General features: G+C 37.6%; 1 protein-coding gene and 1 pseudogene across 1 annotated transcript; both read left to right on the top strand.

The window, feature by feature from the left end:
- Nucleotides 1–221: 221 nt before the first annotated feature.
- LOC137736921 (stemmadenine O-acetyltransferase-like) lies at nt 222–1,782 on the top strand. Its single transcript, XM_068476239.1, has one exon. The coding sequence runs from the start codon at nt 321–323 to the stop codon at nt 1,614–1,616; it is 1,296 nt and encodes a 431-aa protein (XP_068332340.1). The 5' UTR covers nt 222–320; the 3' UTR covers nt 1,617–1,782.
- A 5,862-nt stretch (nt 1,783–7,644) lies between these two features.
- On the top strand, nt 7,645–9,026 carry LOC137736920 (stemmadenine O-acetyltransferase-like; annotated as a pseudogene).
- The last annotated feature ends 8,098 nt before the right edge of the window (nt 9,027–17,124 follow it).

Here is a 17,124-nt window from a genome sequence, read left to right as displayed (position 1 = left end):
TATCCACTGGCTCCAACTTGACACCTTATCACCTTATCACTATCACTATCACTATCAACTTATCCTCTTGCGCCAAAAGCATTACAACGTTAACTGCATTTAGCTTGAGGAAAAGTAAACGGGTCCATGTGCATGCAACGCGTTAATAACAAAGCAAGAGGACCTGCTGGTTTGGCACCACTCGAGCCGACGAGCACTATAAATTTGACACTCCCTAACCAAATAATCCACAACACCGTCTGCTGCAGTAGCTGCATACAACTCTTTCACATATCAAAGCAAATTACATTCTCATTGCTCATCAACATTACTGTTAAAAGATGAAGATAGAAGTAATTGAGAAAACTTGCATTAAGCCTTCTATGCCAACCCCAGCCCACCTTCGTAAACACGAGTTTTCTTTTCTCGACCAAATCGCAACTCCCATTTTCATGCCTATGATCATTTTCTACAATAATGATCATGGCAATGATACCATAACGTACTCAGACAGGTTAAAACAATCCTTATCCAAGACCCTGACACAATATTATCCGCTAGCCGGACGTGCCATTGAAAATGCCTACGTCGATTGCAATGACCAAGGTGCCCCTTACGTCCAAGCCCGAGTTAGGTCCCCACTTTCTGATGTCATATCCCAACCCGACCCAAACCAGCTCAACCAACTACTCCCATGCGAACTAGACAACGTCGGTGACTTGGTTCTTGCTGTCCAAGTCAACGTGTTCGATTGTGGTGGCATGGCTATTGGAGTTTGCATTTCTCACAAAGTTGCCGATGCATTGTCATTCATCATGTTCCTCAACAGTTGGGCCTCGATAACTCGTGGAGATTGCAACATTAAAAATAGTACAGTCAGTCCTCCAATTTTTGATTTGGCCACGCACTTTCCACCTAGAAGCATATCAGGGTTCAAACCAAGCACTGGGATCACTAGAGAAAAAATTGTTACAAAAAGGTTTGTTTTCAGTGCTTCCACGGTTGCTTCTCTTAGGTCAAAATATACAGATAATAAAAACAATGAGAGAAAGCCAACTCGGATTGAGGCCTTGTCAGCATTTATATGGGCCCGGGTTATTGCCTCCACTCAAGGAAAGCCGAACCCTAACACTCTTTACAAAGTGCTTCAAGCCGTTAACTTACGGACGAGGATGGATCCACCACTGCCCGAATACCATTTCGGGAACGTGAGCCGGTTTGCGATGTCTTCGCCGTCGTTTGATGAGGGAGAGGATATGTGTTACGGGATGGTGGGCCAGATGAGGGAAGCAATAAAGACAATCGACGGTGATTACAGTGCCAAAATCAAAGACGGCGACGCGCACTTGAAGTTTTTGAAGCAGCGAGCGGAGGAGTTTATGAAGGGTGAAGTGGCGTCGTTTAGCTTTACCAGCTTGTGCAGTTTCCCACTTTATGAAACGGACTTCGGGTGGAGCAACCCTGTGTGGGTCGCGTCGGCCAGCCTTCCATTTAAGAACCTGGTTGTTTTCATGGATGCTGGGTCGAGTGGTGGGATTGAAGTGTGGGTGAATTTGAAGGAGGAAGACATGGCTAAGTTCCAAGATGATGAGCAACTGTTGGCATGTACTTATCCAGCCCAAGAGGCTAAGGTTTAGTACCTGCCCGTATATATTGGATTATGTTGCTAAATTTTTTGTATTTTAGTTTCTTACTAATTCGTCTTGTATAATACCAAGCATTTGGATTGAATAAGTTGTTCATCGAGAACAAAGTCTGTTTGCAGAAAAATAATTAAGGGTTGAATAATTTACTTTGTCCTTATTTACAGTCTAATACTTATCTTACGGCATTCCCCTAAGCGTTTCAAGGCAATTAGCCTATTGCTCTGCGAAAGGTGATATGTAGGTACATGTTATTTTTGTTGTGTGGAAAAGATGCTTCATTCAAAAGGAAACGCCACGCTAATTAAGAATTTAGGATATTGGAATGATGCTTTCATTCAACGTTTAAGGACACGTGGGTGGAGAAAGTATTGTATGATATTGGGATACCTTGCTGAACAAAACACAAAACACAAAAATCCAACACAACTACAAGGAGGGATGACTGCGTTGGCACACCCCTAATTCGAATGATAGAAAAGAAGGGCATTCTAACTGCTGGGGCACTAAAAGATCGGACTCCCCCCATAATTTTTTATTTTTTATTTTTTAGCAAACGATATTATCTATTCAGAAAGGGGGTGAGCTTAATCTCACAATGAGCTAGCAATGATGTGGTTCAAATTCGCCTTTGACGAGAATTGGACCTAAGATCTCTTACTTACAATTGAAGAGGAATATCATTAGACCGTAATACTAAGTGGTTCTGTTTGGGCCCAAAATAACACTTTGGGCCAAGCTTGGAGTTGCTCTTGGTCCAATGATTCTTTGTGATACGCCCAGCCCTGATATTCCCCGAACACTAGGGTAGGCACGTGCTGACCGACACCCGAAAGTGACGAAGCCATATTAGGATGCATGATAAATAATAAATAAGAATATAGTTATGAATTTAAATACAATGATTAAGAAAAAGAGGAATGTGTTCAGAGTATACAACTAATTCGAGACATTAGAAAGGAAATAATATAAAATTAAATGAAAAAGGAAATGGGTCCTACATCGAGAGGACTCGAAGATGTCGATGCGGAAGTGCCTTGATGCCGGGATCGTATGTCTCGATTCTAAATCCTGAGGGGGCGCAAAACAAATATGAGTGGACCAAGTTGATATATACATATATATAATACCGAAACAGTTATCAACATACTAACCCCAAAAGTTTAATGAAAACTAATAGTATAATAGGTGATAGATTTGCTGAAAACCCTAGCATGCCATAAAACCTTTCATAAAACATATCTTGTATATAATGTGCTAACTAGTGGTATCCTAGTCACTCGTGGTGTTCAATAATTATATCTCTCGGTCCGTAGCCAACTACCATGTCTCTCATTTCTTTTTGTGGTCTTATGCAAAACCTGGTCAGAAGTCCATTTTTTTAGTTTGTATTTACTCGTGCATATATTCATTTAATCAGCTCTATATATCTGCGTCTAGAAGACTTTAAAATTTCGGTAGAAATAAAATTCTCTGCCTACTAATAAAGTATTTTGAGCTATCATGCATTAAGTAGAGAGCTTAACACTATCACTATCACCTTATCCACTGGCTCCAACTTGATTAAACTTCTGATTTCTTGCACCAATAGCATTACAACGTTCACTATCACCTTATCCACTGGCTCCAACTTGATTGCCAATAGCATTACAGCGTTAACTGCATTTAGCTTGAGGAAAAGTAAACGGGTCCATGTGCATGCAACGCGTTAATAACAAAACAAGAGGGCCTACTGGTTTGGCACCACTCGAGCAGACGAGCACTATAAATTTGACACTCCTTAACCAAATAATCCACAACACCATCTACTGCAGTAGCTGCATACAACTCTTTCACATATCAAAACAAATTACATTCTCATTGCTCATCAACATTACTGTTAAAAGATGAAGATAGAAGTAATTGAGAAAGCTTGCATTAAGCCTTCTATGCCAACCCCACCCCACCTTCGTAAACACGAGTTTTCTTTTCTCGACCAAATCGCAACTCCCATTTTCATGCCTATGATCATTTTCTACAATAATGATCATGGCAATGACGCCATAACATACTCAGACAGGGTAAAACAATCCTTATCCAAGACCTAACACAATATTATCAGCTGACCAGACGTGTCATTGAAAATGCCTACATCGATTGCAATGACCAAGGTGCCCCTTATGTCCAAGCCTGAGTTAGGTCCCCATTTTCTGATGTCATATCCCAACCCGACCCAAACCAGCTCAACCAACTACTCCCATGCGAACTAGACAATGTCGGTGACTTGGTTCTTGTTGTCCAAGTCAATGTGTTCGATTGTGGTGGCATGGCTATTGGAGTTTGCATTTCTCACAAAGTTGCCGATGCATTGTCACTCATCATGTTCCTCAACAGTTGGGCCTCGATATCTCGTGGAGATTGCAACATTAAAAATAGGCAACTTCATGTCTCTTAGCCTGAAGTCAGAAATTATTTCTCCAGGCCCGAAGCCAACTTTATGTCTCTTGGTCCAAAGCCAGAGATTATTTCTCCCAGCCTGAAGCCAACTCTTATCTTCACCTATAGGCAAAACAGTGACCACTAGATAAGCACAAAAACATTGAATATACACTTTCCAAACATAGGTACATATATCTAAAAAACATCTCCATAGCATATAGTCATCCATCATATATATTATAAAGAAGTGTGTAAAAACATGTTCGTAAGTAGTATATAGTCATCCATCATGTATACTACAAAGAACATCAGTTCGTTAAAATATGGTATTCCAAAATATTCTCAGTAAGCATAATATCTCATAAAACCTAGTCATTAAATCATGTTTTTCATGTATGCATTTCCACTATTAAAACATGTATTTTAGAAGGGGTCCACTCATAGTTACTTCGCCGTCGAAGGGTCAAGTAAACTAACGAAGAGCATACATGCACCTAAGCACATAAAATGTCTAATTAACAAAACTATATACTCAAACGATCAAATTTGGGAAAATAGACATAAAAAATGGATTCAAGAAGTCAAAATTAGCCTAGGAGGGGCCCTGATCGAAACCTGAAAAAGTCAACAAAAAGTCAACGTTGATCGTTGACAAGTCAAAGTCAACAGGTTAAAGTCAAAGTCAATGGATCAGGTCAAAGTCAACAGGTCAGGTTAACCGGGTCGAGTCAACCGGTTCAGTGGGTTAGATCCTGGTTGGGCTTGAGCTTTGGGCTTGGGTCCAAAAGGTTTGGGTTTTGGGTTTACGGGCCTAAGGCCCGAGTTCTATACGGCCCAAAGGCCTAATTTCAAAAGGGTTTTAGGTTAAGGAGTCTGGGTTGGGTCTTAAATGGAATTGGGTTTAAGGTTTTGGGCTTAAGGCCTGGCCTAAAGATTTGGGCCAAGGGCCCGTGCCAACTCAGCTCGTAGGCTTGATAGAGGTTTAGGTTTAAAAAGGTTGGGCTAAAAAGGGCCTGAATCCTCTGTTCTGGTTAGGTTTTCAGGCTTGCCCTATTCTCGTAGAGGAAGAAGGCCGGAGCCTTCCTAGCTTCGATCGACAGCAAACAAAAAACTTAGGGTACTAAGTAGCTACCAAATTGAAGAGTGAGACGGCGGGAAGCGATTGGTACTTGAGATTCGTCGTGAGGTGGCCAAAAAGTGACTCGAATTCTGCTGGAAACTGGGAATTCTTCCCAAGCCAATTCTATGTTCTAAAGCAGTCCAAAATACATAAACAAGCTTAAGAAACGAAACCACGAAGACGAAAGTACAAGTTTTAGGGTATTCTCGAGGCATACCTAAGTTGGAGGGATGAGGAACTCACCGGAAAAACTATTTGGGTGGTCTCGCTCCTTGTACTCGCAGAGGGAGAAGAGGAATGAGGGATGCCCGATGGTGGTATGGTCAACGGAGAGTGACCCACGGTGGTGGTAAAAGTGGTTTTTGAGGGTTGCCCTGAGCCTCAAAAACCTTAAGGCTGTGAGAATGTGCAGGTAAAAAAGTCCCACATTGGTGAAAGAAGAAACCTTGCAAGAGGTTGGACTACTCCTCATATTGCCAATTGCTTTTATGATAGAACCTAACTTTCTTCATGGTATTAGAGCAGGTTAGCCTATGTGTCCACGTCATCCACTTCGTATTATCCACACGTTTGGCTTGAAAATTCGTCACACATGAGGGTGCATATGAGAATATAAGGGTAAAAAAGTCTCACAATGGTGAAAGGAGAAATCCTGCAAGAGCTTATAAAATGTTAGCCTACTCTCCATTTTGCCAATTAGTTTTACGGTTGAAACCTCAACTTTCTTTAAGTCCAGCCCTAAACACATACAATGTCTGTTCTTTTCCCGACGTGAAATTCTTACTCCCAACACTCATTACTCACTTTCCAACAATCTTAACAAGCATATATATTCTTACATGATGGTGATTGGCACAAATCACAACCCAATGCATAGCTAACACCTGTCATTAAGAGTGTAACAGGAGCAGACATATTGGCTTCTCAAATTACACATCGAATTTGCTGCACCGGGAAGTATTATAACCACTTAATTATGGTAAAGATAAGTTGATTTTCACGATTCTGCAGAGTTTAAAAGAGGAGATCAGGAACCTCCCGAGCCACTTTTGTTGGCAATTTTTGTGCTTTTCCCCACATTGGCCGGTGATTGTAAGACCCATTTATGACGGTGATCAATAACGTCCACTATAAGTGACAAACAATGCATTACTGCGTGAAGGAAGTGAAAAAAAAAAAAGGCGCGTGAAGTTTTTATCTTTCAAAAAAATTTACTTGAAAACAATTTTGTGATCTTCATCTTTCAAAAAAATGTTTATGATTTTATTCTTTTGGTCGTAATCTACAGTGTGCAATACCTTCTTAATTTTACACAAGATAGGTGTAAAGAAAAAGTAACTTAACTTAGATTATTGAAAATTAGAAGATAGGAAACTGTTAAATTCGGATAACTACCCAATATATAGAGGTGATTCCAAATTGATCTTAACTTTTTAAAACATTCAAACTAACTATTTAAAGCCTTAAAAAATGAATGTAAGTTATCATTAGCGTTAAGTGATGACATGAGCAAATATTAAAGCATGTTTTAACTCTTAATACATCAATGGAGTTTTCAATCTCCAAATCGTCGCATTTTAGCTGGCAAATTTATGGTTAACATGGCTAAAAGGGGTCAATTTGGAGGATTAAAGCTCCAAAGACGGTGATTAGTGAAAATCAATTTTATTATTTGTCCTTCTCATCATTTAATGTAGTAATGTCATCACTTAATGTTGGTAAAGTCCTCACTTAGCACCAATGACCTAATTTTTAAAACGTTAGATAGTTATTTAAAAGGGAGTTTTAACGAAAAGCCCACAGTACTGTTTACTTTAATGAAAAATCACATTTTTACACTAAAAAGTCAATCCTGGTACTATTCACTTTATCCTTTATGTTGTCCTTATCGTTAAAACTCAAAGTTTTCAAATCATTTTCATTAGTTTTTTTATTTAAAATGTTTTAAAAACTTGAGACCAATTAAAAATTACTCCAAAAAATTGGTTAGTTATCCGTATTTAACCCAAATATATATTATGATGATTGTTTGAAGTGGAAAGCTGGCTAAGCTACGATGTAAGCATCACGAACTCACATTAAAAACTAGAAGGCTTTCGACTTTATGATTTTAATATAGAGACAAAATCAAACTTTCCTGCTAAATGGGATTTTGGGTCTAGCAAAAGCTTATATGCATAGATGAAATTCAAAGTCTAAGCCAACAATTCTGTCTCGACATTCCTACTGACACCCCAAAAACCACGCACAATCAAATAATACTTTGAAATTCTCCTGGGTATTAGTTGAACTACTTTCTTTTTGGCCGGCTAATTAATATTGAGCCAGAAAATCAACAACCAAAACCACACTGGCTATATATGAACACAATCGCATAAGCAACAATCCGTATTCGTCTTTACTCCTCCTCCCTCTCCCTATATGTATACGAGTAAATACACATAGGACCATGCATACCATCAACATTAATTAGCTCCAAACTTCTTGCTACTAAATAAAACATTCGAGCTGATTAATTAGGAGATGGGAAGATCAATGAAGGTCCAGGTTGAAGTTATCTCCAATGAGATAATCAAACCATCTTCTCCAACTCCTGGCCACCTTCGTCATTACCAATTCTCCTTTCTTGATCAAATAGCTCCCCAAGTCTACAACCCTTTACTCCTCTTCTATGAATACAATGCCATGACACATCTCAATATCACTGAAATATCCAACCACCTTAAGAACTCGTTATCCAAGGTCCTATCCCTATTCTACCCTCTAGCGGGTCGAATCAAACACAACCACTTCATACATTGCAATGACGAGGGCATCCCCTACGTCGAGGCTCGAGTGCTGAATTGCACTCTCTCTGATGTTCTCAGCAATCCCAACCCTGGTGAACTTAACAAGTTCATGCCATTTGAACATGATGATATTACCAATCCATTACCCTTTGGGGTCCAGCTCAACATATTTCAGTGTGGAGGGTTTGCTATTGGCCAATGCATTTCTCACAAGATTGCTGATGGGTTGTCCTATTTCACGTTCAGCAAAATTTGGGCAGCCATCGCCCATGGGGAACAAGCCAACATAGACCCCCCACAATTTGTGTCAGCCACACTCTTCCCACCAAAGGAGTTCAATATTGGATTCGATGGAGGCATTGGAATCACAAAAGATAGAGTGACAAAGAGGTTCGTGTTCAATGCCTCTAAAATAGAGACCCTCCAAGCAAAATATGAAAAAGATATGAAAAGCCTCCAACTAAAACACCCACGCGTGTTGAGACCTTATCCGCTTTCATATGGAGTCGATATGTGGCGGCTACAAAGGATTGTACCGTGAATAAGTTGTACATGGTGATCCATGCAGTGAACCTACGTCCGCGGTTTAGTCCACCATTTCCTCAACATTCTTTTGGGAATCTTTTTCGTGTTGCCATGACATCACCGCTACGAATCAGTAATGGCGGGGAGGAAGAATGTGATGGGATGGTGATTGGGGAGGTGCGAGAAGCGATAAGCAAGATTGACAATGAGTACGTGAAGCAATTACAAAGGCAGGGTGATGAGCACTTGGGTTTGATGAAGAAAGCTGCTGATAGTTTCAAGAGAGGAGACATGGTTGCGGTACTTAGCTTCAGTAGTTATTGTAGGTTTCCTCTCTATGAGAATGACTTTGGTTGGGGTAAACCTGCGTGGGTGGGATCACCGGCACTGACCTATAAGAACCTAGTGCTTTTCATGGACACCAAGGAGGGTGATGGAATAGAGGCATATGTTAGCTTGGAGGAGAGAGTCATGGCCAAATTCGAATGTGATACCGAGTTGCTCTCTTATGTTTCTCCAGCCGGTCGGGTCCTGCTGAGCTGTGGACATTAATTTCACTATGTTTGTGTTATGTGTCACAAATAATGTTACCCTCATACAACTGTTCCCCACTATCCTCCCACCCTTTGTGTCTCACACAACTGTTCTCATCTATCCTCCCACTCTTCCACCCATAATACTCTTGCTAGATGCTTGCTTTTGAATGAGAAGCCTTATTTGACCACTATATTTGTTACCTGCCTCAAGAGTGAGTCATCGTTCAATCAGAGTAGGGTGTGCAAAACCACTTTGGTGGTTTCGGTCTCTACGTTGCCTTTTTCTACGGTTTTGATGGTGTTTTGTCTACTTGTTTTGTTAGTATCAAAATTCTTTGTTTGCTGGTCCTCGGGTGGTGGACATGGTTGCTAGTGTTGTTTGTTCTTTTTGTTGGCTGAGTGTTTTTGGAGCAAATTTATGTATTGTTTGTGGATCTTTGATGTTGTGAAATTAGTGATATTTGGTTTGTTTTTCATTTGGGGCAGCTTTGTATCTTTGTTTTTGTTTAGGGGCGTTTGTTTTTTGTTGGCACCAATGGTGAATCGGTTGACCGGACCGATGGAATGGCGAGGTGTTTGGTAGTTGTGGCGGTGATGGCTTTTGTCAACAAACTGAGTCTAATTCAGTCATCATGTGCTTTATTTGGGCTTTTATGTCCTCTCAGCCTGCTTTCAGCTTGTTTTTATATTTATCACTTGTATTGTGTGTACAACAGATTTCTGAATGATTCATTTTCTACTAATGTCACCAATATATATAGAGAGAATTACACATGTTCGACACATCCTTTGATTTGAGTATGTCTTTTGACCATGGGATACAACTCATTGCAGCAGTATGTCCAATGGGTATATTTGATACAAAACACCTCTTACCCAAAGGATCATGAAACATGTCTTTTCGGCAACAATCCAAAGATGCATGTTAAAATTGAAGAGATGTGCTTTTTGGGTCAATAACCCAATCCCATCCCCTGTCAGTCAAACAGTCGCATATATATATATATATATATATATATATATATAATATTTTTAAAATATTCAACAATCCTTCCCTATTTTAAGAATATATAGAAAATGATATTACAACAATTCTCTCTTTATAATTAATCACAAGCATATCGAGATAATCATGCATACAATAACGGTGTCTTTCGAATTAAACCTTTAATTAGTGTAAGTAATTCAAAGTTATAACGAATGTGATGGTGACCTAATTTCAAACCAACTGTTCTTATGTTAAAACCGGAATTGCTACACACATGATTATGTCTTATTTCCTTAAAGAAATTGCTAAACTAATTAAGCACTATTATGGCCTTGTGCTTCATCCTGGTTTCATAAACATTTATAAGAGAAAACCCAACTCTTGGTAGAAGCGGCACCACTTCTTATGTTCATATAGGTGAGGTTCCTTCCCATGTCCCTGCTACTATAGACATAACTACAAATAACCCCATTAAGAGATAAAACTCATCATCCTAAACGTAGCAGTCTTGCACTGATCATCCTGGAATGAGCTATATATTAATTTTCAGTGCTTTCACAACCACTTAACAATAACTTGTTATTACCCATTAAACTTTTAAACTAGTGATGTTCTAGATAAAGTCGTGTTACCATTATTGGTGGCTAATTTTCAGTAAAGGGTTTTAACCCCATTCCATTAGATGTACTAACTACCAAAGCTCTTGAAGGTGCTTTCGTTAACAGATTCGCCAAGTTATGACTTGATTTAACATAAATAATATTAATAACTCCATCAGTTATTAATTGCTTGACATATTCATGTCTCAAGCTAATTGATAAGTCACATTTTGCATGCATTTATATCTTCCTTATTTGGCGTCTTTGTGATTGTTTTGGATTAAACTAGTTGCATTTTACATTATTTGGTGTTAGTGTGCAGCCAAGTGGGAATTTGGATCAATGGGAAGGCAAATGAAGTAAAAACATTCCAGAAAAGATGTGAAGTGTTAAGAGATGCAATTCGGCCATATTGGGTGATTCTAAACAAGGTAAAAACATTGAAGTCAGCTATGTGGTTCCAACACCAAAACATGCATTCACATGCATGTTCACAACCTTGGCCGTGCATTCTCATGTCATCCCATCATTTTATGCACTTCTAGCACCAAATCAGATTTCTCACACCTTGTGCCGTGCATTCCACTACTTGTCCATCTCCCTTTTGCGCCAAAAAATCCACTTCCATCACTTAATCCACTCAGCCACATTCACATGGATGATTCACAATCTGACCGTGCATTCCATTTCCCTTCTCCACTTCATCTTTGCAGAAATCCACATGCATTTTGATTAAACAAACCACATACCTGCAGATCATGTCCACTCCTTGCAGCCATCATTTCAGAAATCCATTTCATCCCATCATTCCATGTGATTCCAGCCCTCTTTGTCCATACCGTGTGCTTTCTTCCCCTTTCCAGATTTGTACAAACAATTTCAAATGGCCAATTCACCTTTGCAGGTTCCACTCACTTGTTGAAGCAAGGGCACATGCTTTTTTGAATACATTAACACATACTTGCAGATCTTGTCCATGCCATGCGTCCACTACCTCAGAAACCCATCAATTCCAGCTCATTTTATGCTATTCCATCTCACTTGTGCTGATGGAGATCCAATCTGAGTGTTGGAGCCACATTCCTTTCTATAAAACAAGTCTCACTTCACACAACAGGGGTTCCGCATTTTTCTTCTTCACTCAGTCCATTACACACGCATAACTTCTCCCATTTCACTTCATTTTCTGTCCATTTCTGTCCCAAGGGCAGAAACCATTCAACCATAACCAATCTACCTTCATCCGCACCACATTTGGAAAACCAACACCGAAGGCACTCTTCAAGGAATTCAACATCAGTTTTGCTTCAAGGGTTTCTTCTTATTAATTCTATGTTCATTCATGTTTTATATTTTTATGTTAAATCTTTTGTAAACATGAATTGTAACTAATCCTCCTCTAGGGATTCGATGTAACCTTGCAAAGTTTGCCATGTAATTAAGTTAGAATGCTCAGTTTGTCCATCTATTTCTTGTTTCATTCTCTGATTTAATGGTGACTTAGTGTGTTGATTTTAATGTTTGATCATCATTTAAATTAATCACTAAGTTGTGTAGCCAAGATTAAAACACACATCATGCATAATCTTGGTAGATATGTGAATGAATGAAGGGAATGTTTAGCAAACATCCTGCCGAGTTATTCCCTTTGGTTTTATGAAAGTTTCTTGTGCATTACATACTCTTGATTATGAACCAAAGTTGCACCTCACAACTAGGTTCATGATTAGAGACATTTGATCAAATCCACACATCATATGGTTGATCATGTCCAAGTGAAACAAACTCAAGAAATAGGTAGATGAATGAGTACAAACTAACTTAACAAACATGGACTTAGTTGAGCAATGGTGAAACCGAATCCCTAGCTTCATTTCCATTGGTACTATCCCATTTTATTAGTTGTTGATTCATTTATTTGTGTTTACTTCATTTTCTTATGCTTTCAAGTTACAACAACAAATCTGCCTATTTTGATTAGTTTGATTCATTTTATAGAGTTCTTGCAAAACAAGTATTTACATAGGTCCAATTAGTCCCTGTGGATTCGACACCCTTGCTTGTGCCATTATACTAAACCTATTCTAGCATTAGGAAGGAATTATACATCAACACTAATATGTCTAGACTTTCCATTGTATACATTATTGTATGCTCTAGACAAAGTAGCCTAACTATCACAATATAAATAAATGGATGGCATTGGTTGTGGCCATAACTCTATTTCCAATAACAAATTTCTAATCCATTCTGCTTCTTTACCTATTGCTGCTAATGCAATAAATTCAGATTCCATAGTTGAATGTGATAGTACATGTTTGCTTCTTTGAAGCCCAAGATATTGCTCCTCCGGCAATTGTAAAAATCCACCCTGATGTAGACTTATTATGATTAGCACTTGTTATCCAACTTGCATCTGACTAACCTTCAAGTACTGTTGGAAACTCAGAGTAAGTTAAACTCAGGTTAATAGTTCTTTTAAGATAACCAAAAATTCTATTTATTGCTTTCCAATGAGCAGTACATGGATGACTAGTGTATCTAGAAAGTTTGCTTACTGCAAATGCGATATCTGGCTTGGTACAATGCATGGCATACATTAAACTTTCAATTACACTAGCATACTCAAGCTGTGCAACAGACCTACCATAATTATTAAGCAAAGTTTTACTAGGGTCATAAGGGGTATTTGCTTCTTTTATTTGTATATGCTTAAACTTAAGAAGCAATTTTTCTATATAATGTGACTGACATAAAGTGTAACCCCTACTATGCTTCTTTACTTTAATTCCCAAGATAGTATCTACTTCATTCAAGTCCTTCATCTTAAATTTTGAATTTAGATACTCTTTAGTTTCAGATACACCTTTCATGTTGGTACCAAAAATTAGCAAGTCATCGACATATAAACATATAACAACACCATAATCATTTGTGAATTTAGAGTATATGCATTTATCAGCACTGTTATGTCTAAATCCATATGATAAATGACAAAATCAAGCTTTTCATGCCATTGTTTTGGTGCTTACTTCAATCCATATAACAACTTTACTAATTTACAAACCTTCTTTTCATTCCCAGGGAGAACAAACCCTTTTGGTTGTTCCATATAGACTTCTTCATGTAAATCACCATTTAAAAAAGTCATTTTCACATCCATTTGATGCACATGCAAATAATATAAAGATGCCAATGCAAACAATATTCTAATTGATGTGGGCCTAGCTACTGGAGCATATGTATCGAAATAGTTTATTCCCTGTTTTTGCTTAAAACCTTTGGCAACCAGCCTGGCTTTAAATGTCTAAATAGACCCGTCTGTATTGTATTTTCTTCGAAATACCCACTTACAACCTATTGCTTTTGATCCTTGGGGCAAGTCTACCAAAACCCATGTCTAATTCGACATTAATGATTCAAATTCATCATCTATAGCCTCTTTCCAAAAGGCTGCATCTCTTGAAGTCAATACTTCGCTTAGACTTTTAGGATCATCCTCAACATTCAACAATATGGGTATTTTCTTAAGAACCTTTGTTCTATTTCCTTCGACTAAAAATACAATAGATTGAGATGAAATAAAATCAGAGCCTAGAGTCTTTTCTTTTCTTACCCTTTGGATTTTCCTTGGTTCATTAACAGTTTCAGACCGTTTTCTTTTCTCATCTTGAGAATGACTAGTAGACGGATTAGAGAAAGGTGTCTGCTCATTCTCTTTTCCAGACATTGAGTAATCGTTATACAATTTATTTTCTATAAATTCGACATCTCTAGACTCAACTATTGTATTTGAGTCTAAATTAAGCAACCTATATGCCTGTGAATTTTCTGCATATGCTACAAATATGCTTTTAATTCCTCTTGGACCCAACTCGGATCTCTTAGGATCGAGTGCCTTATAAAAAGCTACACAGCCCCATACTCTCAAATATGACAAATTTGGTTTTCTTCCTTTCCAAATTTCATATGGTGACACATGTGTCTTTGTAGTAAACAATGCTTCACCCCATAAATATTTTGGAGTATTAGCATTAATCAACATAGAATTAATCATTTTAGTGAGTGTCCTATTTTTTTCTTTTTACCAAACCATTTCGTTGAGGTGTATAGGGTGCAGATCTTGGATGTATAACACCATACTCTTCACAAAAAATATCAAATTCACGTGAAAAATATCCACCACCTCTATCCCTGCGAAGACATTTAATTTTCCTTCCATTTTGGTTTTCAACTTTAGCTTTATAGCGCTTAAAACACTCAAAAGTTTCATCTTTATTAGACAATAAATAAATATAAGTGAACTTAGAACAATCATCTATAAATATGATAAAATATCTTTTTCCTCCTCTTGTTAAAATATCATTGAATTCACATATGTCAGAATGTATTAATCTAATAAATTTGTATTTCTTTCGGCAGTTGAAAAATATTTCTTAGTCATTTTCGCTTGAATACATGTTTCACAATTATCATTATAATCATCATTGCAAGCAATTAAACCAAATGTGCGCATGTATTTTGAAGATCTAAAATTTATATGTACTTAACGCCATAAATGAGAGGAAGATTCAACAATATAAGCAGAAGAATTCACTTTATTATTAATACTTAGTTTGAACATCCCATCACAAGAATACCCCTTCCCAACAAATATCCCATTTTTCGACATTATTAACTTGTCGAACTCTAAAACAGTCTTTATACCATTATTGCATAATAAATTTGCAAACACAAGATTCTTTCTAATTTCTGGAACATGTAGTACATTAAGCAACGTCAATTTCTTCCCAGAAGTAAACTGAAGTTCAACGATTCCTTTTCCTAGAACTTTTGGCAGAATTATGATTCCCCATTAAAACTTCTTGATTGTCCGTTGATGTTTCATATGTCTTGAATTGTGCCTTGTCATTGCACACATGTACAGTAGCCCCTAAGTCGAGCCACCAATCGAAGAATTTTATTGCCGCTGCCATATTCAGTTCGGTAATCATACCAATATGCATCATTGATACCATTGCAACAATGCTATCAATTCCAGAGTTTTCAACCATATTTGCGCTATTGGTCTTATTGGCATATTCCTCACTTACTTTTCTATGTCTACAATCACGAATTTAATGGCCTTTCTTTCCACAATGGTAGCAGACACCATTTGCATTCTTTTGATTGTTGTTGGAATTGGTCTTCTTAAACTTCCCTTTGTCAATTTTGACTTTGAAGTTCTTTTTGTATTTATTTCCTTCGACAATGTGAACTTTGGAGGAATCTTGATATGCAAAATTCTTATCACGTTTTCGAGTTTCCTCTTCAATTTGAATACCCTTTTGAAAATCCTCCAAACTAATATCTTCCACCATGTGTAGAAGTTTCTTTCTATAATTATTCCATGTTTGGGGTAATTTTGCCATAATAGCCCAACTATCATAGGATCCGGAATAACGATTTTAAGTTCACGAAGCTTTGAGACCAAGACCAATAATTTATGAACTTGGTTTAGGATGAGTTTGCTATCAAACACACTACTACAATATAGGCTATCACCGGCGAAGCAAAAAGCGACAAGAAATCCAATTTTTGTCAGAACTATGGCAAAAATCTGACATAAAACAATGTAATGTCGGATTATAATAGCGACGCTAATGCTACCGTCACGAAAGGGTTTCAATGTCGGTTTGTTCGCTGAATCCGCCACTACACAACGTCGGTTAAAAGCGACACTAATGTTGACGTTGGTTTAAAGCGACGTATACTTCAACATTGCGTCAGTTTAAAGCGACACATACTTCAACATTACGTCGGTTTAAAGCGACGTGTACTAGTAATTCAACTATAAAATATTCAACCTACTGTCGGTTTTAACCAACATCGTGATAAAATTAAACAAATAAAATATCCCTTAACCGACGTCAGATAACAATTAAATAAATAAAATATGCAAACTAGTAACGGTTTTAACCGACACCACCTTTGTTAATAGTAATAAAAATATTTGGAAATCTATCTCTGCATTCGTTTTCAATTAATTGTACCTAAAAAAAATTATATAACCAAAATAATAAATTTCAATTAATTTATTCAAGAATTCAACTGAGGTCTTTGGGTGTAGAATTTCTTGTTAAATGCATTCTATTTCATATAAACAAGTAAGTACAAAGCTATTAGAGAACCGGTTACAAGATGAAGATAAAAAAACTAACAATTACATATAATACTAATCAGAGCTCCATGCTTGCGTATAATACTAGCAGTTGCCATGATGCGTTCCCGTGCTTGCCTTTGTTGAAGACCACAGATTTTGTAGCTCCATGCTGCCATATATAATACTAGTAGCTCCATGCAACCATGCTTGCCATCAGATCAATGCTCCAATACTTTACTACTTCAACATTAGGGCTCTAATCTCTATAGATTAAATTCAGGTTTTATACCTTTAAAAAATTATGGATCTGAAATTTCCAGTGTCCTTGCTCTTCAGATCCAAAATGAACATGCATGAATTTTTATATGGATTTTCGAATTGTTGA

The sequence above is a fragment of the Pyrus communis genome, chromosome 6 (genome assembly GCF_963583255.1).
Source record: "Pyrus communis chromosome 6, drPyrComm1.1, whole genome shotgun sequence".
Taxonomy (NCBI): Eukaryota; Viridiplantae; Streptophyta; class Magnoliopsida; order Rosales; family Rosaceae; genus Pyrus; species Pyrus communis.
Note: the sequence above shows the minus strand (reverse complement) of the source record. Positions and strands in the feature narration are given on the sequence as shown.

Bases quoted from the DNA above. Each gene is read 5' to 3' on its own strand.
- LOC137736921 (XM_068476239.1), top strand. From the start codon at position 321: ATGAAGATAGAAGTAATTGAGAAAACTTGCATTAAGCCTTCTATGCCA.